General features: G+C 37.6%; 1 protein-coding gene across 3 annotated transcripts in view; it reads left to right on the forward strand.

Annotated features, from left to right (window-relative positions):
- The window catches only part of SUPT3H (SPT3 homolog, SAGA and STAGA complex component), a 554,087-nt gene that overhangs the window by 458,140 nt on the left and 70,152 nt on the right, over positions 1–25,795 (forward strand). For all 3 annotated transcript variants that reach the window (XM_039231173.1, XM_039231171.1, XM_039231172.1), the window contains exons 10-11: positions 714–881; positions 14,168–14,278. In XM_039231173.1, coding sequence (XP_039087104.1) covers positions 714–881; positions 14,168–14,278 — 279 coding nt within the window. The remainder of the gene's footprint in view (positions 1–713; positions 882–14,167; positions 14,279–25,795) is intronic.

Genomic DNA, 25,795 nt, shown 5'->3' on the forward strand with positions numbered 1-25,795 from the left:
GATAAGGAAACTTTTTTTGTTTAGTACCATCCTGTAGGATGGACATTGACACAATAAAGGATATCTCAAGGAGAGTAATTAGAGGGTGAAAGAACCAGAAATAAGTGGTTGAAGGAATCTGAGGTAATATGACCTGTAAAAGAAAAGAGGCTATGAAAAGTAACAGTCCTCAAATATTTGAAGTGCTTCCACATGGAAGAGAGAACAGACCTGCAGTCATGGCCAGAGAGATTAGATAGAAATGAGGGATATTATGAATGAAGGAAAGAACTAGAAATGGAAGGAGCTAGAGGTATCTACAGGGACCCTCAGGCACTGAGTTTGAGTCACTGGTAGAAGGCTGGTCACACTGATACAAATCATGTCTGGATGGCATCCCGTTTGGGGGGGGAATCCAGAGGTGCCTTTTGAGACATGTCAGTCTGACATGCTAGCATAGCCTCCGAGTAGAAATCTATCTGACTGAAGCAACAGAAATTTCAGAAGCTATAGTAGATTAAGATTAAGCTGATTAGCCAAATTAAAAATGAACACTTTTAGACTGTCAGGGGGCACGATGGGGCACCATTTATGTGGACTGGATAATCATAGACTGTGTTTTGAGATTTGTAAGTATTGATTCAAGAAGTATTGAATTCAGGAGGTATTAAACAAAATTGAATGTCAGTAGAAGTCGTGGTCACTTGATTTCAGAACCACATCTCTCTGGGCAGGGATGTTGCATGAAGCCCTACCCGGAGTCTCCTGAGAACACACCTCCTCCTACACCAACAGCACCATCGTCCGGATCACAGCACCCAGGGAAAACCGCAGCAGGGCCCCTCGGCAATGGGAGTGCTGGACAAGACTTGGCTAAAACCAAGCAAAGGAAAAGAAAAAAGGTCAGTGATCATTTCTTTTCTTTTTCCTTTTTTTTTTTTTCTTTTTTCCGATGCAGAATGGAGAAAGTCTTATTGCATGTGTTTCAGAGATATGGAAAATGTGCTCTGTTTTTCTCATAATTCAGAGTTTTCGAAACAACCGATTTATGCTTAGCCATACTTAATGACTTCTACTGAAACCTCTTTTTTTAACAGATTTCTTCTGGATAAAGCAAGATAATTATTTTTTTCTAATATTTTCATATACAAAAATGTTAAGAGAATTGTAGACTTAACACCTATATGTGTGCCATCTAGATTCTGCAGTGAACATTTTACCACACTTACTGTATTATCTACATATTTGTGTAGCTGCTTTTATTATATCTGTGCATGTAATCGTTCCTTTGTTCATCCGTCAGTTCATCTTTTTTTTTTTTTTTAGCTATATTGCCAGGTAAGCTACAGACATTAGTACACCTCATGGCTTAACACTTCGTTATATAAAATTTCTTTATTTTTTTTTTTAAGGTAAAACTTTATACACAGTGAACCACTCAGTTCTTTTTTTTTTTCCAATTTCTTTTTTTTTTTTTTTTTTACAAATAGTTTATTGTCAAATTAGTTTCCACATAACACCCAGTGCTCATCCCCACAAGTGCCCTCCTCCATGCCCATCCCTCCTCCCCCCTACATCCATCAGTACTCAGTTTTTGTCAGCATTCAAGAGTCTCTCATGGTTTGCCTCTCTCCCTTTCCCCCACCATTTCCCCCCTTCTTCTCCCGGTTGGTCATCTGTTAAGTTCCTCCTAGTCCTCCTATACGTGCACACATATGATATTTGTCCTTCTCTGCCTGACTTATTTCGCTCAGCATAACACCCTCAAGGTCCATCCATGTTGCTACACATGGCCAGATTTCATTGTTTCTCATTGCCATGTAGTATTCCATGGTATAGATAAACCACATCTTCTTGATCCATTCGTCCGTTGATGGACACTTAGGCTCTTTCCATGTTTCGGCTATTGTGGAGAGTGCTGCTATGAACATTGGGGTCCATGTGCTCCTATGCCTCAGCATTTCTGTATCCCTTGGGTAAATTCCTAGCAGTGCTATTGCTGGGTCATAGGGGAGTTCTATTGTTAGTTTCCTGAGGAACCTCCACACTGTTTTCCAGAGGGGCTGTACCCGTTTACATTCCCACCAACAGTGTAGGAGGGTGCCCGTTTCTCCACATCCTCGCCAGCATCTAGAGTTCTCTGATTTGCTCATTTTAGCCACTCTGACTGGCGTGAGGTGGTATCTCAGTGTGGTTTTGATTTGTATTTCCCTGATGAGGAGCGATGCTGAGCATCGTTTCATGTGTCTGTTGGCCATCTGGATGTCCTCTTTGGAGAAGTGTCTGTTCATGTCTTCTGCCCATTTCTTCACTGGGTTGTTTGTTTTTCGGGTGTGGAGTTTGGTGAGTTCCTTATAGATTCTGGATATTAACCCTTTATCTGATATGTCATTTGCAACTATCTTTTCCCATTCCATTGGTTGCCTATTAATTTTCTGGGTTGTTTCCTTGGCTGTGCACAAGCTTTTAATCTTGATGAGGTCCCAACAGTTTATTTTTGCTCTTGATTCCCTTGCTTTTGGGGATGTGTCGAGTAAGAAGTTGCTGCGGTGGAGGTCAAGGAGGTTGTTTCCTGCTTTCTCCTCTAGGGTGTTGATAGTTTCCTGTCTCACGTTCAGGTCCTTGATCCATTTTGAGTTTATTTTTGTGCATGGTGTGAGAAAATGATCTACTTTCATTCTTCTGCATGTTGCTGTCCAATTCTCCCAACACCATCTGTTAAAAAGGCTGTCTTTTTTCCATTGGATATTCTTTCCTGTTTTGTCAAAGATTAGTTGGATGTATACTTTTGGGTCCACTTCTGAGTTCTCAATTCTGTTCCATTGGTCTATGTGTCTGTTTTTGTGCCAATACCATACTGTCTTGATGATGACAGCTTTGTAGCCTACTAGAACTGATCCAAGAATTCAGCCAAGTTGCAGGGTACAAAATCAACGTACAGAAATCGGTTGCATTTTTATACACCAATGATGAAGCAACAGAAAGAGAAATCAAGAAACTGATCCCATTCACAATTGCACCAAAAACCATAAAATACCTCGGAATAAACCTAACCAAGGATACAAGAGATCTGTATGATGAAAACTATAGAAAACTTATGAAGGAAATTGAAGAAGACACAAAGAAATGGAAAAACATTCCATGCTCATGGATAGGAAGAATAAATATAGTTAAGATGTCATTACTACCTAAAGCACTCTACACATTCAATGCAATTCCCATCAAAATTGCACCAGCATACTTCTCAAAACTAGAACAAACTATCCAAAAATTTGTATGGAACCACAAAAGACCCCGAATAGCCAAAGTAATCCTGAAAAATAAAACCAAAACGGGAGGGATCACCATCCCAGAATTTAGCCTCAGTTCTTAAGTATACCCTTTGATGAGTGTAGGCAAATATGTAACCTGTTTCCTTGCAAATCCCTCTCAAAGATACAAAACATTATCATCAGTCCAGAAAGTTTCTGGCATGTCTCTTCCCAGTCAACACCTGCCACCGTCCTTAGAAAGGCAGTCATTGGGGCCTGGATGGCTCAGTCCATTAAGTGTCCAACTTCGGCTCAGGTCATGATCTCACAGTTTGTGAATTCAAGCCCTGCATCAGGTTCTGGGCTGGCAGCTCAGAGCCTGGAGCCTGTTTCAGATTCTGTGTCTCCCTCTCTCTCTCTGCCCCTCCCCTGCTCACGTTCTGTCTCTCTCTGTCTCAAAAATAAATAAACTATAAACAATTTAAAAAAAAAAAAAAAAAGAAAGGCAGTCATTGTCCTGATTTTTTTCATCCTAGCTCAGTTTTTTTCTGTTCTAGAGCATCATATAAGGAAAATGTAGTGTGTACACTCTTTTGAGTAAAATTTATTTCACTCAGGATGTTTTTGAAGTTCGCTTTTCAGTAGAAGTATAATTTCTTCCTCTTTATTGTTGAGTAATGTGCCCTTGTATAAGCAAATCAATGTATGTATTATCATTTTGGTCGACACCTAGGCTGTTTCCAGGTATTGAGGTATTCTAAGTAAACCTGTTGTGAGCTTCATAGTTCAAGTCTTTATGGGCAAACGCCTTTATTTCTCTTTGGTAAACAGCTAGGAATGAAAGTACTAGGCCATAGGGTATGTATGTGTTTGATTTCAAGGAAACTCCAAGAATGAGGGGCGCCTAAGTGGTTCAGTCAGTTAAGCATCCAACCCTTGATTTCAGTTCAGGTGCTGATCTCACAGTTTGTGGGTTTGAGCCCCACATTGGGCTCTGCACTGACAGCCAGAGCCTGCTTGGGATTCTCTCTCTCTCCCTCTTTCTCTCTCTGTCCCTCCTCCGCTTGCTTGCTCTCTCTAAATAAATAAACAAACAAACATTAAAAAAAAGAAACTCTAAGACTTTTTTCCCAAAAATGTTTGTATCATTTTATACTTTTCCCTGCAATATATGCCTCACATGTTCACCAGCTTTTGATGTTATCATTTTTATTTTTAACCATTCTAATGGAGATTGAACAGTGACTCATTTTACTTCGAGTTGGTGCTTCCCTGATGACAAATGATGTTAAGCATTTTTTTCAAGTGCTGACTAGCCATACATGTATCTTCCTAAGGGAAAAGTCTCTTCAAATCTTTCCCACAGTATTTTGAGGGAAGGTTGTCTTTTATTACCAATTTGTATGGGTTCTTTATATATTCTATGTAATATTCCTATGTCAAATCTTTTTTTACATATTTTCTCTCAGTTCATGCCTTACCTATTCCTTGTCTCAGTGGTGTATTTTGATGAGCAGACATTTTGAACTTCTGATGAAGTCTCATTCATCCAGTTTTCTTACACATTTATTACTTTTTATATGTTAAGAAACCTTTGACTTCTTTCAAAACATGGTGATAAGTGTTTTCCTCTGGAAGCTGTATCACTTTCATTTCTATTTCATCATCATCAGATTAACTTTTGTGTGTTATATGACTGGAAGTCAAGTTCACTTTTTTACATTTGGGTATTTGATTATTGCTGAACCATGTGTTGAGGACTTTTTTCTCCCATTAGATCACTTTGGTGGCTTCATTGAAAATCAAATGACCAAGGACACCTGAGTGGCCCAGTTGAATGTTCCACTCTTGATTTTGGCTCAGAACATGATCCCAGGTTATGGGATTGAGCCCCATGTCAAGCTCTGTGCTGAGTGTGGAGCCTGCTTAAGATCCTCTCTCCCTCTGTCCTTCTACTCTGCTCATGCTCTTTCCCACTCTCTCCCTCTCTCTCGCTCTCTCTCTCTCTCTCAAAAACAAATAAATAAACAAACAAATAAATAATCAAATGACCATATATCTAGTCTTTATTTCTGGAATTTCCGTTTTGTTTCATTGGCTGACTTGTCTGTTATTTTGTTAGTACCATCTGCTTTGATTACTGTAGCTTTATAGTAGGTCTTATAGGAGGTAGTATAACTTTATCTTTCAGCCATAATTTTATGACATGCTGAGTCCTTTGCATTTCAATAAAAATTTAGAATCACCTCTGAGCCTCTATTTGAAGGAAGGAAGGAAGGAAGGAAGGAAGGAAGGAAGGAAGGAAGGAAGGAAAGAAGGAAGGAAGGGAGAGAAAAGAAGGAAGGAGGGAAGGGAAAGGAAAGGAAGGAAGGAGGGAGGAGAGGGAAGGGAAGGGAAGGGGAGGAAGAAAAAGACAAAAAAGCCTACTGTAGGTTTGAAAGGGATCAGATTGAATACTTACATCAACTTGGGGCTATGAATGTCTTAACAGTACCAACTCATATAATCCATGATGATGGCATATCTCTGTGTCTTTATGAAATCTTTCTTTTATCACTGGTAATATTATTCATTCTGTATTCTGTTTTATTTGATTATGATAGCCATTTCAGCCTTCATGTGCTGTTTGCATTGATATGTTTTTCTGTCAGTTTTCTTTCAAAATATCTGTGCCTTTAATACTTTTTCTTTTTTTTTTTTTTACAAATAGTTTATTGTCAAATTAGTTTCCACATAACACCCAGTGCTCATCCCCACAAGTGCCCTCCTCCATGCCCATCCCTCCCCCCGCCCCACATTCATCAGTCCTCAGTTTTTGTCAGCATTCAAGAGTCTCTCATGGTTTGCCTCTCACCCTTTCCCCCACAATTTCCCCCCTTCTTCTCCCCCTTGTTCCTCAGTTAAGTTCCTCCTAATCCTCCTATACGTGCAAACATATGATATTTGTCCTTCTCTGCCTGACTTATTTCGCTCAGCATAACACCCTCAAGGTCCATCCATGTTGCTACACGTGGCCAGATGTCATTGTTTCTCATTGCCATGTAGTATTCCATGGTATAGATAAACCACATCTTCTTGATCCATTCGTCCGTTGATGGACACTTAGGCTCTTTCCATGTTTTAGCTATTGTGGAGAGTGCTGCTATGAACATTGGGGTCCATGTGCTCCTATGCCTCAGCATTTCTGTATCCCTTGGGTAAATTCCTAGCAGTGCTATTGCTGGGTCATAGGGGAGTTCTATTGTTAGTTTCCTGAGGAACCTCCACACTGTTTTCCAGAGGGGCTGTACCCGTTTACATTCCCACCAACAGTGTAGGAGGGTGCCCGTTTCTCCACATCCTCGCCAGCATCTAGAGTTCTCTGATTTGCTCATTTTAGCCACTCTGACTGGCGTGAGGTGGTATCTCAGTGTGGTTTTGATTTGTATTTCCCTGATGAGGAGCGATGCTGAGCATCGTTTCATGTGTCTGTTGGCCATCTGGATGTCCTCTTTGGAGAAGTGTCTGTTCATGTCTTCTGCCCATTTCTTCACTGGGTTGTTTGTTTTTCGGGCGTGGAGTTTGGTGAGTTCCTTATAGATTCTGGATATTAACCCTTTATCTGATATGTCATTTGCAACTATCTTTTCCCATTCCGTTGGTTGCCTATTAGTTTTGTGGGTTGTTTCCTTTGCTGTGCAGAAGCTTTTAATCTTGATGAGGTCCCAATCGTTTATTTTTGCTCTTGATTCCCTTGCCTTTGGGGATGCGTCAAGTAAGAAGTTGCTGCGGTGGAGGTCAAGGAGGTTGTTTCCTGCTTTCTCCTCTAGGGTTGTACCTTTAATATTTAAAGCACATCTCTTATAGACAACAAATAGTTGGGTCTTGCTTCTTTTTCCTTTTTAAAGTGTATATTTTCATTGTAGTCTTTAAATCCCTGATATTCAGTGTATTTATTGGCATGGTCAGATATAGGTCAACTCTTTTGGTATTTGTTTCTGCTTATTCTATTTTTGTTTTTCAGTTTTTCTTTCTTATTTTGGGGTGTGTGCTCTTTAAGAAATTCATGTTATCTATTGGTTTCCTAGTGATATCTCTGCATTATTTTTTCAGTGGTTATTCTAAGAGTACTTATATATATCCTTAAATATTTGGTGTACTTTGAGTTATTGCACTACTTACCTAAAATATGGGATTCATATATGCAAGACTCATGTACTTTATGCTGTAGTTGTGATACATCTTACATCTTCATATGTTATAAACCCTAATACTGTTTTTACCTTAAATAATCAAATGTCTTTTAATGAAACTAAGAGAAAAAATAGACTTTCATATTTACCATTTACATTTACCATTTATAATTTTTTTATGCTCAAATTTCCTTCTGGTATTATTTTCCTGTTTTACTCTACTAAACGTTATATTAGCATTTGTTACAGTGCAGGTTAGCTGGTTATGGTTTCTCTTAGTTTTCATATTTCTGAAAATATCTTTACTGTTCTTTAATTTTTAGAAGTTATTTTCACTGGATATAGATTTCTGGGTTGGCAGTTTTCTTTCAGTACTTTAATGATATCATTCCATTCTTCTCTAGCATCCGTTATTTCAACCATATGTCAGTAGTTTGTATTATTGTTTCTGTGTTGGTCATGTGTTCTCTTTTTCTGGATGCTTCCAGGATTATGTCTTTATTTTTGGTTTCCAGCAGTTTGATCATGATATCCACAGACATGGTTTTCTTTGTATTTATCCTGCTTAGGATTCATTGAGCTTCTTGACTATTGGTTTATGTCTTTAACCATTTGGGGGGAATTTTTAGCAGTTACTTCTTCGGATATTTTTTTCTGCTTCAATTCACTGTCTCTCCTTTACTTCTGAGACTCCAGGTACATATTTTGTTAGTTACTTTAGTATTGTTCTACAGGTACGTGTTCAACTGTTCTCTCACTCTTTCCTCTGTTCTTAAGGTTGGATAAATTCTTTGATATTTCCTTATGTTCCAGACTCTTCTGTCAGCTCCAGTCTATTATACCCATCCAGTAATTTTTTTCTTGTGACATTCTATTTAATTGTTTTGTAATTTTCACTTGATTTCTTTTTAGTTTTTGTTTATCTAGTTTTTCATTTGTCACTTGTCACTTATTACAAGTTTATTTTCTTTATCTTCTTGAGCATAGTTATCATAGCTGCTTTAAAATCCTTCTTTGATTAGTTAATATCTGGATTATTTTTGTCTCCATTGAGTATAAATCATGCTTTCTGTGATACGTATGTAAGACCAAAATAATGCCTCCTCTCTCAGTCTGTTAATCTCAGGCAATTTCTTATATTGTTATATGTCTAGTAATTTTCAATTATATCCTGGACATTATAGGTAATATATTGGACAAATTTTGTGTTCTCTTAGAGTCCTGTGAAGAGTTGTTGGTGTTGATAGTGGTGATGATGTGAGCTTGTGTGTTAGGCAGGCAGTTTACTATTCCACACTCAGCTGTAGACTTGAAACTCAAACTCCTCTTCAGTGGTAGCAGGTGGAATCTCTCCTCAGTTCATTTAGCTTTAACTGGGTTTCTTGGGTTTGGTACCACAGAGAAATAGATTTGGGAAAGTTACACTGAATTTGGAACTAACCTTCTTTCATTTGCCTTTTTTGCTATTTACTTACTCCTCACTTTACACCTACTGTGGGTGCCCTGAACTCTAACCTATATTTCTTAAAGTCTCTAAGGTCATGTGTGCTCTATACTGACTAGAGCCCGCCCTTAGGCTAAAACAGGAAAAACAGGAAACTCAGGCCACTGCTATTCTCTTCTTCTAAATATAGGCACTCCCTTACTAGTTTCTGCCTAGTTTTGATCAGTCTCTATTGCTTCTTGATCTTGTTTTTCATAATTTATTTAAAGTTGATACTCTTATCTAAAACTCAGTTGCTACAATAAGAACCATTTGCCATTACAAGTAGTGGAACCATGCCAAGATATAATTTTATAATGATAATAAGCACATTTAAGTTTTAGCCTCATATCTCGTTTCCTCCTCCATTTACAAAACATCAGAGCTCAGTGCTTATTTATTAAGGGAAAATTTGAACTATAAGGAACTTCTGTATTATAAAGTAGTTTTAAAGGATTTTAGCCATAGTGCTCCAGCTCAATCAGTAAGTAAAATTAGGATAACAAAATGTTACCTGAAAGACCTCTTCAGTGGACTTCCTTTACTAAGTATGTAAGAAGTTGTAATTTATTTGATATAATTATGCACACGTACTTAAAAATTTCAAGAATTTCTGAAACTTATGGAGAATTATTTTTCTCTTAAAATTTTAAACAGTTCTCTCCTAATCTTGAAAGCTATCACCTTAGAGTTGTTTTATAGCAGAGGTTTCCTGAGTAAAATATTAGCTTAGACCATATCTTAATTCTCCTAAATTTAAAATCAGTGACATCAGAATAATGTGTCCCACTTTAAAGCAATTAATCATTTCTCTGTTTACGCATCCACATCTTTCTACATGCTGTGTTTTCATTTTTAGTCCTGAGAAACTTCAGCTATGGTGGTAAGGTGGTACACTCATTCTACATAAAATAATAAAAGCATATATATATATATATATACACACACACATATATATATATTCTAGTTTTAATTTCCTTAAAGAAAAGATTTTTCTAGTTATATAGCACTACAGTTTTAACAATTAACATCTCAGTTAAACTTTGAAATGAGAAAGTTAAGTATTAAAACTAACTGTATTATATACTGTTGGCCAAAGAGTGGCCCACCTTCTTCTGAAAAGAATCCTCTATAAGCACAAAGCTCTGCGAAAGCTATGTGTACAACAGTGAATAAAAGGAAGACACATACCTTGCCAGTCAGATTATAAATCAACCTTTGTGGTGAGTAATGAAAGTATTAGTAATACTAATACTAACCTTCTATTTTGCTCTAATCTGAAATATGTGTTCCTCCTCTGTAAAAACAAATATTTCAAGTTTAACAAAAGATCTAGTCCATCATTCCGAATGTAGAAAGAATAAGTGGCCATTATCTGAGATCGCAGATAGTTCTTAAATTTGGATTTCCCTGCCAAGGGAAAAGCTGAGAAAGGATAGGACCATTTAACTTTCAACCATTTTTTTTTTTTAAGTCAGGACAGGTACAGACATTTGTATGAGATCCAGCAGCAATAGAAGTTTCAATACAGCTTTCTTGGACCACAGTTGTGAGTTCAAACTGCGGAGAGATTTTATTCAGCAAAAACCAGCACAGACAAGCAGAGAGCGCTCAAATCCAGGAATATGTAGGTTTCCATATGCTGCTTCAGCCTCCAATTCCCAGCATCAGCTTTCAGATGAAGAGACGGAAGTAAAGATGAAGCAGAAGAATTCAAGAATGGTATGAATGCAGCCAGGAGGAGGAGGACCTGACATATGAGGAAGGACTTTACCAAGAGCGTTATTCACGGAGATAAATGATTTATTTTGGTGGAGATTTCAGCACTCTTGAGACAACAGGACTCCTTATGTTGTCAAATACGTAGGCTTTATCCTTGAAAATTTAAAAATAAAGAATATCCTAACGTGTGGGCACAGTCAGAATGGGAAAGATGAATTGATAAATAAATCTAGCGGTCTTTAAATGTGATCACAGCAGATAGAAGATGCTTACTTTTATTGTTTTTTAATATTTATTTTTGAAAGAGAGAGCATGAACTGGGCAGGGGCAGAGAGAGGGAGACAGAGGATTCGAAGAAGCCTCATGCTGATAGCAGACAGCCCAATACAGGGCTCAAATTCACAAACCGTGAGATCATGACCTGAATCAAAGGCAGATGCTCAAGCGACGTACCCACCCAGGTGTCCCCAGATAGAATTTGTAAAGATTAGATGACAAATATATAAGTGTAATGCCTATTCTTCCGAAACAATTTTGAAGAATATTTCAAAAATGGTAGAGCCCCTGCTAAGTAAAAAATTCTCAACTTGGTATGCATTTTGAATTTGAATGGATTACAGATACCCTCATGAAGGCCTGGATGTTGACCGAAATGTGAAGAGATCTCCAAAATCGATCATTTTAGATTTAAAGGTTCCCTTCCAAAGAACTCAATGGGCAAGTCAAGAAAGTGTGAAAGTGTGTACATGGTAACTTCCTGCTGTTTGCAGTTGCTTAATTATAGTAGATAAATCAGAAGTGGGCAAAAAATCTGATGACATTTTTCACAAAAGTCAATATTTTTGTTTTTTATAGATGTTAGCTTCATCTTTTTAGCAAAGATCACACTTCAACCATAAGTTTCTAGCTTACGTCTCCTTCAGTGTTCTGAAATCCTATTTGACTGCCATGCCAGAGGTTCTGAGAGATTTTGACCAAATGCGCTATGGTTTTGACCAAAGCCAAATTTATTTGGGAAAGTAAAGAAAAGTAGAATCAGGGGCGCCTGGGTGGCTTAGTCGGTTAAGCGTCCAACTTTCGCTTAGGTCATGATCTCGCGGTTCGTGGGTTCGAGCCCCGCGTCAGGCTCTGTGCTGACAGCCAGCTCAGAGCCTGGAGCCTGTTTCAGTCTGNGCCAGCTCAGAGCCTGGAGCCTGTTTCAGTCTGTGACTCCCTCTCTCTCTGACCCTCCCCTGCTCACACTGTCTCTCTCTCTGTCTCTCTCTCTCTCTCTCTCTCTCCTAGAAATAAATAAAAACATTAAAAATTTAAAAAAAAAAAGAAAAAAGAAAAGTAGAATCATATATTGGCCATGGAGGAAAGAAATGAAACATAAATCCAAGTTGTGGGAAGGAAGGAGAGTTGTAGAGGAACTTTCTACCCCACTTAATATGCAGGATATTGACCCTCTTGATTTCTCTCTTTTGTATTTTCACTGCAAAACTGAACTCTAAATTCTGTACAGCTAAATATTTACATTCATTTCCACAAATGGATAGAATGTCTCAACTGTTAATAAGTCTCTGTTAGTCGTATTCATCTTTTGGGGCCAAATGGACTCACAGAAGAGTGTTTACCCTTATCAGATACCTACCAATTGCCTTTATTCTAATATATTCCAACGGACATAACATATTTGAAATCAGAATCAAGAAAACACTCAAAAGAAAAAAAAAAAAAAAACCCTGTGTACTTTTATATCAGTGCCAAGTGAAGGGTTAAGATAACAACTTGTAATCACACAGCTGTGGGCACAGCAGATATGTTATTTAGGGCATTGTTGGAATGAAGTTGAGAAAGATACTCTAGAGTAAACTCCCATTCGGCTTATTTCATATCTTGTTAAAATAATAAAAATAATCAACATCTGGTTTGTTTCATATTGTTCCACTTATTTCAGGTTCATCTTGGGTAATTAGCAGATTTCTCATTTAGTGGGAATTTTTATATTCTTTTACTAGTCATTGGAAAAGCATGCACAAGGTACACAAAGTACATTTGAAAAGTACAGAAGGATATACAGTGAAAAATGCCTCTTTAACTCCTGTGCTTTAGACACCCATTTATCCTCCAACCAGTAAGGACCATTACTGATTTTTGGTATACCCTTGCCAGTATATTCTATGCTTAAATGAGTATATAATGCTCGGCCTTTTAAAAAAATAAGTGGTAACTTAGTGCCACCCAATTGGACACCTTGCGTTTTTTTCACACAATATGTCTTCGAGATAGTTCCGTAGGAGTGTGTATGGAACTGCCTCATTCTTTTTAGTGGTTCCCACTAAAACATATTTTAGTGTTCCCTCACTGATGAACATTTAGTTCATCCATCCTAATAGTTCTGCAGTGAGTATATAGATACAGACGTATAAAATTCTGTACCTGTGTAATATATTTGTAGGATAAATCCTTAGAGGTGAAATTGGGTCAAAAATGGTTGTGCGTTTTCATTTGGTAAGATCTTGTCAAATTACTATCCATCGCAGTCCTATTAGTTATACTCCTAGAAGGAATTATGAAAGTGGTAATTTTAGTAATTATCAGAAAAACAAATAATCATTATGTGACTATGACTGATTTCTAGAATACAGTTATGGTAATACATAAACTACTGTTTCTCTCTTGATTCTTTAATGTTAATGACTGGCATCTGGTATCCACTGCAGGATAAAGCAGTTGTAATTATTATCCCAATTTTATAGAGGGGGAGACTGAAATGCAGAGATGTTACATCACTTGACAGGACTGATAACTGATAGGGCCTGGACTCAGGTGTTTGGAAAACTAGAGTCTGCAAATGAACCACAAGACTGTCTTGCTCCTATTGGGCATTTTAATTTTTTTAAATCACGTTACATACATTTCTTGAGCTGGTATCCATATCCTCTTTGCAAATCATCTTTCTCTTTCTTGTGTCTTTTCGTACTTTCAAACCTGCTTTTTACAGATGAAGCAGATCAAAATAGAAAGGTTTTGTTTTATTTTCTTTTTGCCCTGGGACCCCTAGAAAATTAGGAACCAAGTTAACATGATTGTTTATGACAGACCCCCCGTATTATAAATAAATATGTAGCAGTTTTATATTTTCCATTTTTAAAATTGATGACCCTCAAGTTATTTCAGAAACACATCCAACAAGTTCCCAAGAAACATTTATCATAATAAATGTTTAAATGTTTTTTAAAAAAAGAACTTCCTGTGGTTCTTTCAGCCAGCCCTCATGACACTTTTCATCTACATGCAAGTGGCTGTATTCTCCTGTACTCTGACACGCAGGCCTAGGTGAAATATTGTGGGCATAAAAATTGCATTTGGTAGGTCTGCTAGGAAGGGGTCATGTAAAAGTCACCTTTGATTTGTTAATGGATTTTTTTTTTAAATGTAGTATATGGCAGCGGGATGTGCATCCCAAGGGCGGGGGAGAATATCCATTTTATAAAAGTTTATTTTCATATTTTATACACTGTAGTTCTGTTGTGTGTTTTTGATTTGGTAACAATGTGTGTGTGTTTCTGTCACAGAGCACTGCGGCCTGTGGTGCTGAGGCTCACAGCGATGCCATCCAGCCCTGCCACATCAGAGAGGCCGTTCGACGCTACGGCCACAAGATTGGCCCCCTCTCCCCATTCACAGTACGTAATAACAGAGTTATAAAAAGTTATATTTATAATCTGAAAGAATTTTGATTTTCAAGTGGTCAAATGGAGAAGCAACGGAATTGTTGAAAGCAATTTGTGGTGACGGTAATTTTGTTGTATAAAAGTGGCATAATCCTCTTGGGAAATAAAAGTTAGTCATTTTTGTCTCTTTTTGGAAGGACAGGTTTTTTTCCTACAAAATATTATTTTCTTTCAATTACAAATTATGCTTTTTGTTGTTGTTGGGGCTTATATTTTCTATTTTTCAAAGCTTCGGTTTATAAAGCTTTTTTGTCAAATTACATGTATCCAAATATTGCTAGAAGCACTTTATATTTTAAAATTGGTTAGATTGGCAATGCCACTTCTATCAGATGCCCTGCTCCTAAACACACTTTGAGTTGGAAGAAGAAGAAATGATTTCTTTACTGGCTTTGAAGTAGGCTGAAATGCAGATAGTCTTTCACATCTTCAAATGGTTGTAAAGCTTATAATCAGGGTTTGTTGTTTTTTTTTTTTAATGGAGAATTAAAGACTGTATTTCAACAGCCTAAAGAAAGTGTGTGTGTGTGTGTGTGTGTGTGTGTGTGTGTGTGTGTGTGTGTGTTTTAATTAAGTGCTCATCGTGTGGCCATTTAAAAAAAGTCTTTATTCATGTTACTAGAACTTTCTCCAAGTCTTTCTCTGTTTATGAGGGATGGCTGGGATTTTCAGAAAGTGAGGTTTGATTGAAGACTGAGGAACATTAGAATTTACTGTGTGTTTGGTTTCTTCATATTCACTTCTGCTTAAACACTAAAGCAGACTCTACATGTTTAATATTATACATATATACATACATATATAAAGAAGTATAAGATACTATATGTTTTCTCCTGAGGGTGGATTTTACCATTATCCACTGATAGAAATCATGATTTCGTCTATATTATATCATCTCCTGTTTTCCTGTGCTTTAGTCAAAGGGAATGCTTTCTTTCCATTCTTAATTTTCATTAGTGAATTGTATGGATTCTCATTGGGACAGCAAGAATGTATCACAGGCTTTTTATATTTGTCTCCAGAAGTTTTGTGTGATTGTAACTATTATTTTCACTTTTGTTTAATACTTAAAATTTGTCTTCTGTGTTATAAGAATATTAATACTGCTGATGAAAGCAGTGTCTCATTCTGTGTGAATGTTTTTGGATCATTCAGTTGAGAGGACAGAATGAATCAAATATCTCTTTTTTTTTCCCCTGCATGATAGGCAAGAGTATTTTTAGTCGTAAGCCAAAAGAAAGATGAAATTTTGAAAAATATGAGATGATTGGAGGAATTTAAAAACTGAGATCGAAAGAACCATCTTCTAACAAAGGATTAAAAATGTCAAGTTCATAGATAAGAGCCAAATAATGACTAAAAGGTTGAGGCAGTGGAGTGGAGAGAGAAGGATAAGGAGGCAGGGTGGATAATAATCTAGAAGTAATTAAAGAATAACAAGGGGAAACAGGAGTTTTGAGAAAGAACCTAAAATGTTAACTAAAATAATGGATAAAATTACATAAGGGAACATGTACCTTAATATAATGGGAAAGCCTCCCAATCATAAGAAGTGGTGGCTGCTTCATTCTTCCAAGTTTTTTTATATGTTAATACATTGGATGGACGTTATTTATATATGTGCGTGTGTGTGTGTGTGTATGTGAGAATACATATATATGTATATATAGATACATACATATAACTAAAGATAGATAGATAGATAGGAAGTTCTTCTGATGTTGGAGGATGTTGATGTATATATACATAAACACACACATAAACAATGTCTTATACATATATCATGTCTTACTGGTATTCTGTTATTCATGTAATGTTGCTTCACTAATCTGAGATTGTAGTATATGGTCAGAAAATGTACTTGAAACTAAGTTCAGATATGTTTTAAGCTACTATTTATTTAATACACATTATGCTAATATGGTTTTTAAAATTAAGAATGCAATTTTTAAATGCTAATTTAAATAGATCTGGAAAAATAGAACAAATAAACCATGACCTCAGAAGTTCCCTTAGCCACTACCAGAGTGACAGCAACTGGTAAAAATCACCAGAGAGGGGCACCTGCATTTTCATCACTTCTCAGAAAAGACACACCTTTAAAGATCTGCTTTATTACTGAGAGCTATAATAATTTGCCCAGGCTGCAGGACTGAATGTGCTTACTCTATTTTATAGCATGATTAATATGATCAGGGAGACACAGTTTCATGGTATATATTATAATACATAAATCTGCCACTTTTTTTATTGAAGTATCATTGACACACAATGGTGCGTTAGTTTCAGCCATACAACCCAGTGATTCAACAACCCCATACATCATGCTATGCTCACCCCAAGTGTAGCTGCCATCTGTCGCTATACAACGCATGATAATATCATTGACTATATTCCCTATGCTGTTCCTTTCATAAATCTGTCTTTGAAATTAGTTAAAAATTCTCTTTAAAACGGGAGAGATTTGCAGACTGTGTATCTAACAATATGGCTCTCCTGCCCTGGCTCCCACATACCTTCAGCTGCTGAAAGAATGTGCTTCTGGTGTTGGGGGATGTTGATGTCCAGCTCCTTGAGGCCCAGTCCCCAAGATAATACTTTATGCTGCGCTAGGGACACTACCACCTAGGCTCAGAGCTGTGACTTATAAAAAGAGGAAGCATGCAGACTGCCTCTATAGTAACCATGGCTTGAGACCTAAATTTTCATACAGAAAAGTTGAGCTCAGTTACCTCTAGCATGCCACTTACTTTGTAAACTAAAATGCTCATGAACCGCTAGCTTGTACTAACGAAACTTAGAGATTTTGTCCTTGCACCATGTCATTCGGAATCTAAGTGCTTGTTTGGCGTATATATAGATGTGATGGCTCATTTAGAATATCCATCCCTTGATTCCTTTGTAGCCAATTCCCAATAATTGGAAGTTGATTTAGAGAATGAAAATAACAGTAGGTTACACAGACATTTAATTCCAGTAAACCAGGTCAATAAACCAGCAACAGTCTGTTTTTAGCGAGTCCTCATTCTGTTTTCCACAATATTATGACTTTTGACATAATTTTGCACACAATCACAACATGCTCAATTTCAGACCTACAATGTGTTGCATAAAGAATTGTGAGTTCTTCACCCTGGGAAGGAGTTGAAATGATAGATGAGCTTGAAACCATGTTATGGGGAGGTGAGGAAGAGGGAAATGATGCTTTGCACAGAGTAGTTGCTGGCACAGACAGGAAGAGGGATGGAGAATCGCAACATCAGCCCACCTACCACTACACACATGCGGTGGAGACACTTGGAAGCCACCATGTCCACCCCAACAGTTATGGCCATACTGTGTTTAGTTTATTGGTTTTAGCTGGTGATTTCTTTCTTCCCTGTGTTCTCATTTATTGGTAATCCTATGCAGAAGATCAGAGAAAGTATCATACCTAGAAGATTGATGTAATCAGACTAAATGATGGAACCAAGGGCTGAAATTTGAGGCTTCTAACTCCCAGCCCCACAATCTGCCTCCTAAAACACACTTTTGCAATTGTCCCCATGCATATATAGCTGACTTTCTGGATACACATACTAAAGAACATTTTTTTAAATGAATTTTACTTTTTGCCTATTGATTATTCTTCCTGTAATTGTATATTTTTCCCATAATTCTAAAAATCACTTCAGAATTTGTGACTTGGGGGCACCTGGGTGGCTCAGTCAGTTGGGTGTCCAACTCTGGGTTTCGGCTCAGGTCACAATCTCATGGTTGGTGAGTTCCAGCCCCAAGTCAGGCTCTGCGTGGACAGCACAGGAACCTGCTTAGGATTCTCTCTCTCTGCCCCTTCCCCACTCTCCCTCCCTTGCTCTCTCTCAAAATAAATAAATAAACTTAAAACAAAAAAAAGGCACCTGGGTAGCTTAGTCAGTTAAGCATCCAACTTCAGCTCAGGTCACCATCTCACAGTTCGTGGGTTCAAGCCCCAACTCGGGCTCTGTGCTGACAGCTCGGAGCCTGGATCCTGCTTCAGATTCTGTGTCGTCCTCTCTCTCTCTGCCCTTCCCCACTCATGCTCTGCCTCTCTCAAAAATAAACAAACATTAAAAAAGATTTTTTAAGCTTCATCAAGTTCCGTTTATGTAAGTTTATATGTTTATATAAGTTATTGAAAACAACTTTCAGAGACTGTTGAGTATATCGAAGTTGGTGATAATTTGTTATATTATTTCCTCATTTTTTACATTTTTTTTCATTTTACTGACTCCTTCATTCCTTTAATAATTTATTTCATTGACTGAGAGTAGTGCCTGTATGTTAGACAATTAAGAAAACACAGAATAGTAAAGGGTAAAATAAAACTTACTTTAAGAAAGGTATCAGAGCCCCCCCATAAAAAAAAAAAAAAAGTGTAGCAAAAGCTTTAAAGGAATTGTCCTATCAGAAAAGTAATTAGTATTTAATTGTTTGAAGAGTATTTTGTTCTCTCATCCTAAAAATTCAAATGCTTTTGGTAATGGTTTTTTAGAAAATATTCCTAGAATTTATTTGTGCAAGTTTTTTTTTTAAGTTTATTTATTTTGTGAGAGAGAGCATGCAGGCAGGGGAAGAGCAGAGAGGGAGAGAGAGAGAATCCTAGGCAGGCTCTGTGCTGTCAATCCAGAACCCAGCGCAGGGCTCTTAACCCACGAACCGTGAGAATAGGACCTGAGCCAAAATCAAGAGTTGGACACTTAAATCACTAGCCCCCTAGGCACCCATATCTGTGCAAGCTTAGAAGTAAAAAGCACTTAAAATTTTTGTGAATGAAATGTTTTTCAGGGAAAACAATCCAAAGAGTAACCCAATTGTAGTGGTTGCTCATCATATAGAAAACGTCAGGCATGTGTTTCATTAGACCCACACTGTTTCAGAGTAGTGGGTGATGCCATGCTTGCCCGCTCTGAAGCTCAACCCCACCTCTCAGTGGGAAGTACTGTAGATGGCTGATATAAAGCCAGGTGTATAATTCTGAACGCCAGAAAAAAGGAAACCATGTTCACTGGGCGAGATGACATAATCCCAGTGTGTAATGCCTATATCTATTTTAGCTTCTCCTGAGTGATATTCACTGTAGGAAAATATGTTAACCTCCCTGAACTTGCTTGTTATCAGGTGATTTTCCATTGAACTAGAATACTGAGACAATACAGTTGCTTCTTTAAGCATGGTCATTAACCTAAATAGTCCCTTACATGCAGCCTCTGCAGCGAGTTGTGCTTCAGTATCCATTCTGCCATCTTAAATTCTCAGGCAGAATCACAGTAGAGTATTTTAAAGCTGGCTAAGACTTAAAAAAACTCAGCCTCAGGGAAACTTGGCAACATGCCCAAAGGTACCTTGTAAGTGAGGGACAGGGCTGACCCTGGAATCCAGCCTGTTGACTCACAAGTATTCTGTTCTTCCCCAGTGATCCTTTACTTTGATGTAGGTATATCTGTTGGGGGGGGGGGGAGGGGAGGCCCTCATATCATTTGCCCTTAAGGAATGTTCAGAATAGACACATAGGTGTAAAAAATGTGAAATTTCCTTTAAAAATTTCTCACATGAAGGGGCGCCTGGGTGGCTCAGTCTGTTGAGCATCCGACTTCAGCTCAGTTCATGATCTCACGGTTTGTGGGTTCAAGCCAGCTCAGAGCCTGGAGCCTGTTTCAGATTCTGTGTCTCCCTCTCTCTCTGACCCTCCCCTGCTCACACTGTCTCTCTCTTTCTCTCTCTCTCTCTTTCAGAAATAAATAAAAAGCATTTTTAAAAAATTTTAATAAAATAAAAAATAAAAGAATTTCTCACATGAAGCTTTGAAAAACAAAAGTGGCATCGTAGATTGCTTTGACTATTTTGATCTAGACTTTCACATTCATGAATAATTCTTACATCATGAGTGCACTAGATTTGTCTGCATTTTATTTGTTCAGCCTGGAAAATTAAATGTCACAAAACATTAGAATAATTTTCAAATGTAAATACCAAGTATAAATGGGGTAAGAATTTTAAGTATTTGTGTTTTTACTGGAAGCAAAAGTTTTCTCAGTACATTTTTTGGAAGTACTAAATCTGTCCTTAGAGATTGAAGCCACGTACCTTTTTCAAGTTGTAGGCTGCCGATTCTCCAAAATAAATTAACATATGGCATATTTATCATATGAGAATAACTTAAAAGTGAGTGTTCCCTGGGGAAAAAATGCAAAACTTGTAACTTTTTTAGTTTTAAAATAGGGTAGGGGGATTTCAGTGACAAAATTCACTATGTCAGATTATATGAAATTGTGATTTCCCTAAGTGAAAAACAGTTGAATATCAGGAATTTTATATGGTTCCACTAACAGCATTTAACTTCAGATTACTTAAGGAGAAAATGTTTGAGATACAGAAATAAAGAAGTTGGAAGAGTTTGGCAGAGAAAACCATTAGGATCTGAGATGAGTGTTTGTTGATCAAATCATAATTCATATGCTATTTTAAAACCTTTCCACTTGTGTTATGTGATTTATCCTCACAACACAGCAAGATAAGTGTTAATTACCCCACTTTATAGATGAGGAAACTGAGATTAACAGAAAAATTAGGGGAGTCTGGGTGGCTCAGTCTGTTAAGCATCAGAATTCCGCTTGGGTCATGATCTCACAGTTTTGAATTCAAACCCCACGCCGGGCTCTGTGCTGACATCTCAGAGCCTGGCTTCGGATTCTTTCTCTTTCTGCCCATCCCCTACTACTCACGCTCCATCTTTTTGTGTCTCTCAAAAATAAATAAACATTTGAAAACAGTTTACAGAAAAATTAAGTAACCAGCTTAAGGTTACATAGTAACTACCAGAGCTCTGTCTGTGGCCAGGAATATTTTGTGGCTTGCCAGGACCATGGGCTTCAGTGAATTCTTACTAATGCTACTCATTAAACTTCCTCTTTGCAGAATGGTCTCTGTTCTTAACTTTTTAAGTATTCTCATCCTGAAAATATGAGACTATATTTTTTAAACTGCATTGTGTAGAAGTATGTGTTCACTCCAAAGGGTTTCTTCATAAGATATTTCAAAAATCTGTATCTCTAGAAGATCCACTCTTAAAATCTCACCCATTAAGAAGAGTGAAGGTGTTTCAAAAAACAAAGTTACAGGTGACAGTTGTAATATTACATCCGTCACAGTGTCTTTACTTTTATACTTTATTTACACAGTATTAAGTAGTTTTGATTCACAAATATGGCGGTTCTTAAGAATGTTCTACACAGGCCTACAGTGATCTTGTCCAAAAGAAAAATCATTAGAAGTTTTTGCTTAAAAGTTGTTTGAACTAACAATATCTAACAAGTGCTCACTAGTTATATTTAGAGAGAATCAATATATAGAGTTCTAATCCAGGGTGACTCTCCTTGGATTTTTGGAAAATATTTTTTAAGGTATCTTAAAACTTTATAAGCTACTCAAAGATATAAGAAAATCTCAGTCACCTGAAGACCCTTCTCTGACAAATACTTGCTCAGGGTCAAATTTATTTTGCTCTGCCTATTGAATCCAAATTTGATGAACTTCATTAATGAAACTATTTCTGCTATTGTAAGCATAGCATAATCTGTGTTTCCAAATAGACGTGGCACAATCTCATTATATTGTAAAGGCTGTTTAGTTCCTTTTTTTTAAATCATCAAACATCGGAGAGAAGGAAAGTAAGATCTTCTCTCATTTGAACCCTCTATCTGCAGTAGTACCTTAAATGAGGACAACCGGTGAATTTTTTTATAAGGACGTATCCAGTTCCAATTTGAAAATTCTGGTATTATTAACAACTGGCTTGTCTCTGTAGTAAATAGTTACTCTTCAAAGACATTTTGCTTTTTTCTGCCTTCACCTCTGTGTCAGCAATAAAGATCTCGAATTCAGTTCTGCATCGGGTACAGACCCTAAAGTGATGTACTCATTTGCCCAGTTGTATTTACAATATTTCTCTGCTCTGCTTTAAACATCAAAAAACAAAAACTCACAAGCCCAAATTCCAAGACATAACCTTATCCTAATCAGCAAAATGTTTACAGGAAGTTCGTATATAAAAAGTGAGAAGGCAGAACCTTTATTTTGATTAGCAGAAACATTATAAATGGACATTCAAATCAAACATCGTGAGGTTTGTGAGTTCGAGCCCCGCGTCAGGCACTATACTGACAATTCAGAGCCTGGAGCCTGCTTTGGGTTCTGTGTCTCCCTTTCTGCCCCGACCACACTCATGATCTGTCTCTCTCTCTCTATCTTTTTTTCTCTCTCTTTCTTTCTCTTTCTCTGTCTGTCTGTCTCTCAAAAAACCTTCAAAGAATTCTAGAGTTTTCGGGAACATAGTTTCAAAAGGAGAAAACCAGTCTTCTCTAATGGGAGAACAGGTTTAAAGTAGATCTCAAAGTTGAGAGCCCTGATCAGCCCTGTGTAATTTCTCCAAGTATGTATCCTTCAAAGTCTTTTAAAATTTGAAGTAGTTCAAGAAATTGATGAATCTCTATTTATTGTAAAAGGCAGGCTGTATCTTGGAAAGTAGAGGAAGAATTTAAACAAGGAAAAGAGAAACAAGTGACAACAAAGAGAAACTTTTTGAGCAGAATATCTGAAAAAGACAAGACCTTGAGATTTGAATGTGTTAGTGTAGTTTCTAGGTTTTTGCAGTCTTCCGAGGGAATGGTTAGAGAGTGGGAAAATATTTAGAGTGACTCCCAAAAGGAAATTATTTTTTCTTAAAAAAAAAAATCACAGGACTGTTTTAACTCATAAATTCATGAAAGCAGCAAAAAGATTCATTGGGAGGAACTAACTCAGCTGAGATATTTCTAAAGTTAAAAGCTGTGATCTAAAAATGGCAAGAATCTTTCTTTAAGTCTATGAATAAACAAGAAGATTGACTATATTTAGACCTACAGCTTCAGTATATTAAATTGTTCAGGTTCACCTAATAAAAATCCTATTTAAATTTTCAGTTCATATTTTGTATCTCATTAGGTGAATGTTAGAAAAGAGCGCATTGGTTTTATTAAAGCACGTGGTTTACCATCTCAGAAACATCTAACATTCATAAGGGTGTTTTGTTTAAGTGAAACATTTGTGTACTGTTTTATTGATAGTGTGACAGAAGTCCCCTCCAACAGCCATGATGAGAGCCTATTGAACTGAAGATGATTTACTTTTTGATGATTTCTTAAATAGTGTTACATACTTTAGTCTCGCAAGTATAATCATTGAACTGTCATTTAATTTACCGGTGTCGTTGCAGACTTAACCCCACAACATAATAAGTGGATTGTTTTAAGTGGAAAATTTACACCTTCCCAAAATGAAACTGATACGTAGCTTTTATTGTAGCCAGCGTGTATTTAAGGCTCTATCCAAGGTAGGAAAAATATGCAGGAAAAAAATAATTACGCCTTGTTTTCCCGACTGGTGTTTTAATTATGATTTGATTTAAACCAAATCCCCTAGTCCCTCTATGCACAGATCGAATATTCCACCCCCACACACTGCCTCTGCATGACCCCAAGCTGTGAAGAGAAAATTCACGGCCCATATGTCAGTCAGATGTTAATTCTTGCCCTGGCACCTGGATGGGCTCCCCCACCTGATTGGAGTGCACTTGCAGTTCTGGGCATCTACCCAAAATGTGGAGTAGGCTCTCCAGATCTGGAAATATTTTGACTGATTAGTTGGCAGAGGTCATAAGGGCAGAGCCCAATGTCAGGCTCTGAATTTGCCCAGGTGCATTCAAGGTGACAGTTGGGCAGCTGTGCCCTGATGGGAGTACCAGGGAGGGAGAACTTGAGTTGACTTTCTGGCTCCAGAAGTTCACAGCCCGGCCTACAGGTTCCTGTCACTTCCAATTCAAACACTTGTGCAGATTTTATAGTTTCCAGTGGAGAAGTTAGAAACTACATTTCTGGCTCTGATTTAATTCTTCATTCCTGATCTAACCTAAAACACCCATTCCCATATTCTAGACTAATTAGGTAAGAGCCTAATAAGTAAGTGAGTCACAGTTGACAGACAAGCACTTCTCATCCAGGCAAGCTTGCAATGTTTTGAAGAAGAGAGAGAGAGAGGAGGAGAGAAGAGAAAGAAAACGAGCCTAAGTTCTACACTGTGCTTTTCTCTGAACCCCTGTCTAAAGAAGACAGGAATAGGGGTCAATATGGGCAGACCACCTTCAGGTTCTGATGGTAGGCCGTATCTTTCACTCACACAACCACTTCACAAATGGTTAAAATTTTTAAAAATGAATAAGGAGGTAAGGCAAGACTCCATGCTACTACAAGTCCATCTGTCACCCGCCGCTGCTGGAAAACCAATTTGAAGCACATGCCTCCTTGATAGGGTAAAAGCATACGTCACATACATAGGACAGCAATTGCTTGCTGAGTTTGAACTGAGTAAAAACCATCCATTTGGCAAAATCCATATTTGTACGATTGAACTACTCCTGATGGAGGAGTGGAAGGTCCCTACATGTGTTAACATCCCTACATGTTCTCAGGCCGCTACAGATCTGACATCTCCACTTATTAATTCAGTAAACATTTTCCAAGTACTGTATTAGAAATATGTTGGAGTGAGGGTATGGAATATAGAGATAACTGGATGTTCCTACGCAGCGTAGAAGAAGTGCATGCAAGCAGTGCCACGTGGCTAGTGCTGTAACGAGTTGGGACAAAGTGCTTCAGGTACAGAGAGGGAGGGCAGTCTCCTGAGGAAGTCAGGGGGGTTTATAGGGCCATTAACCTTTGAATGGAGTCTGTGAAACAGAGGTAAGGGAAATGAGTATGAATTTTGAAAAGGTAGCAAAAGGAGCAGGAATAAAATGGGGAAGAAATATAGATGTCTGAAAGAAGTATGGGGCGGCTGCGTGGCTCAGTTGGTTGGATGTCTGACTTCAGTTCAGGTCATGATCTCCCAGCTCATGAATTTGAGCCCGGCGTTGGGCTCTGTGCTGACAGCTCGGAGCCTGGAGCCTGCTTCGGATTTTTTGTCTCCCTCTCTCTCTGCCCCTCTTCCACTCATGCCATCTCTCTCTCTCTCAAAAATAAAAAAGGAAGAAAAGAAAAGAGAAAAGGAAAGGAGAGGGAGAGGAAAGGACGGAAGAAGTACTATTGTTTAGGCAAAGTTGAGGAACCAAGTCTGGAGTACCTTGAGGGGAGGGTGGAATGGGGTGATGACAGTTTGAAGACTTTGAATTCTAAGCCAGTTTACCTAGACTGTACGATGTCAACCAGCAGTTATAGCACTTACCTAACTGCTCTACAGAAAACCCAAATTATTGTACAGGCATTCTGCAAATAATAAAGCATTTTCTCTAAATAATACAGATGAATTTTTATCTCTGATACACATTAGGTCTCAGTAAGATTTTATGGGGAAAATTTCTTTTGAACAACTGATACAGATCAGGGAGATATTTGAGAGTTTTTGAGCAAGGAGTAGATA

Source organism: Hyaena hyaena, unplaced genomic scaffold (genome assembly GCF_003009895.1).
Source record: "Hyaena hyaena isolate Hyena2069 unplaced genomic scaffold, ASM300989v1 scaffold_55, whole genome shotgun sequence".
NCBI lineage: Eukaryota > Metazoa > Chordata > Mammalia > Carnivora > Hyaenidae > Hyaena > Hyaena hyaena.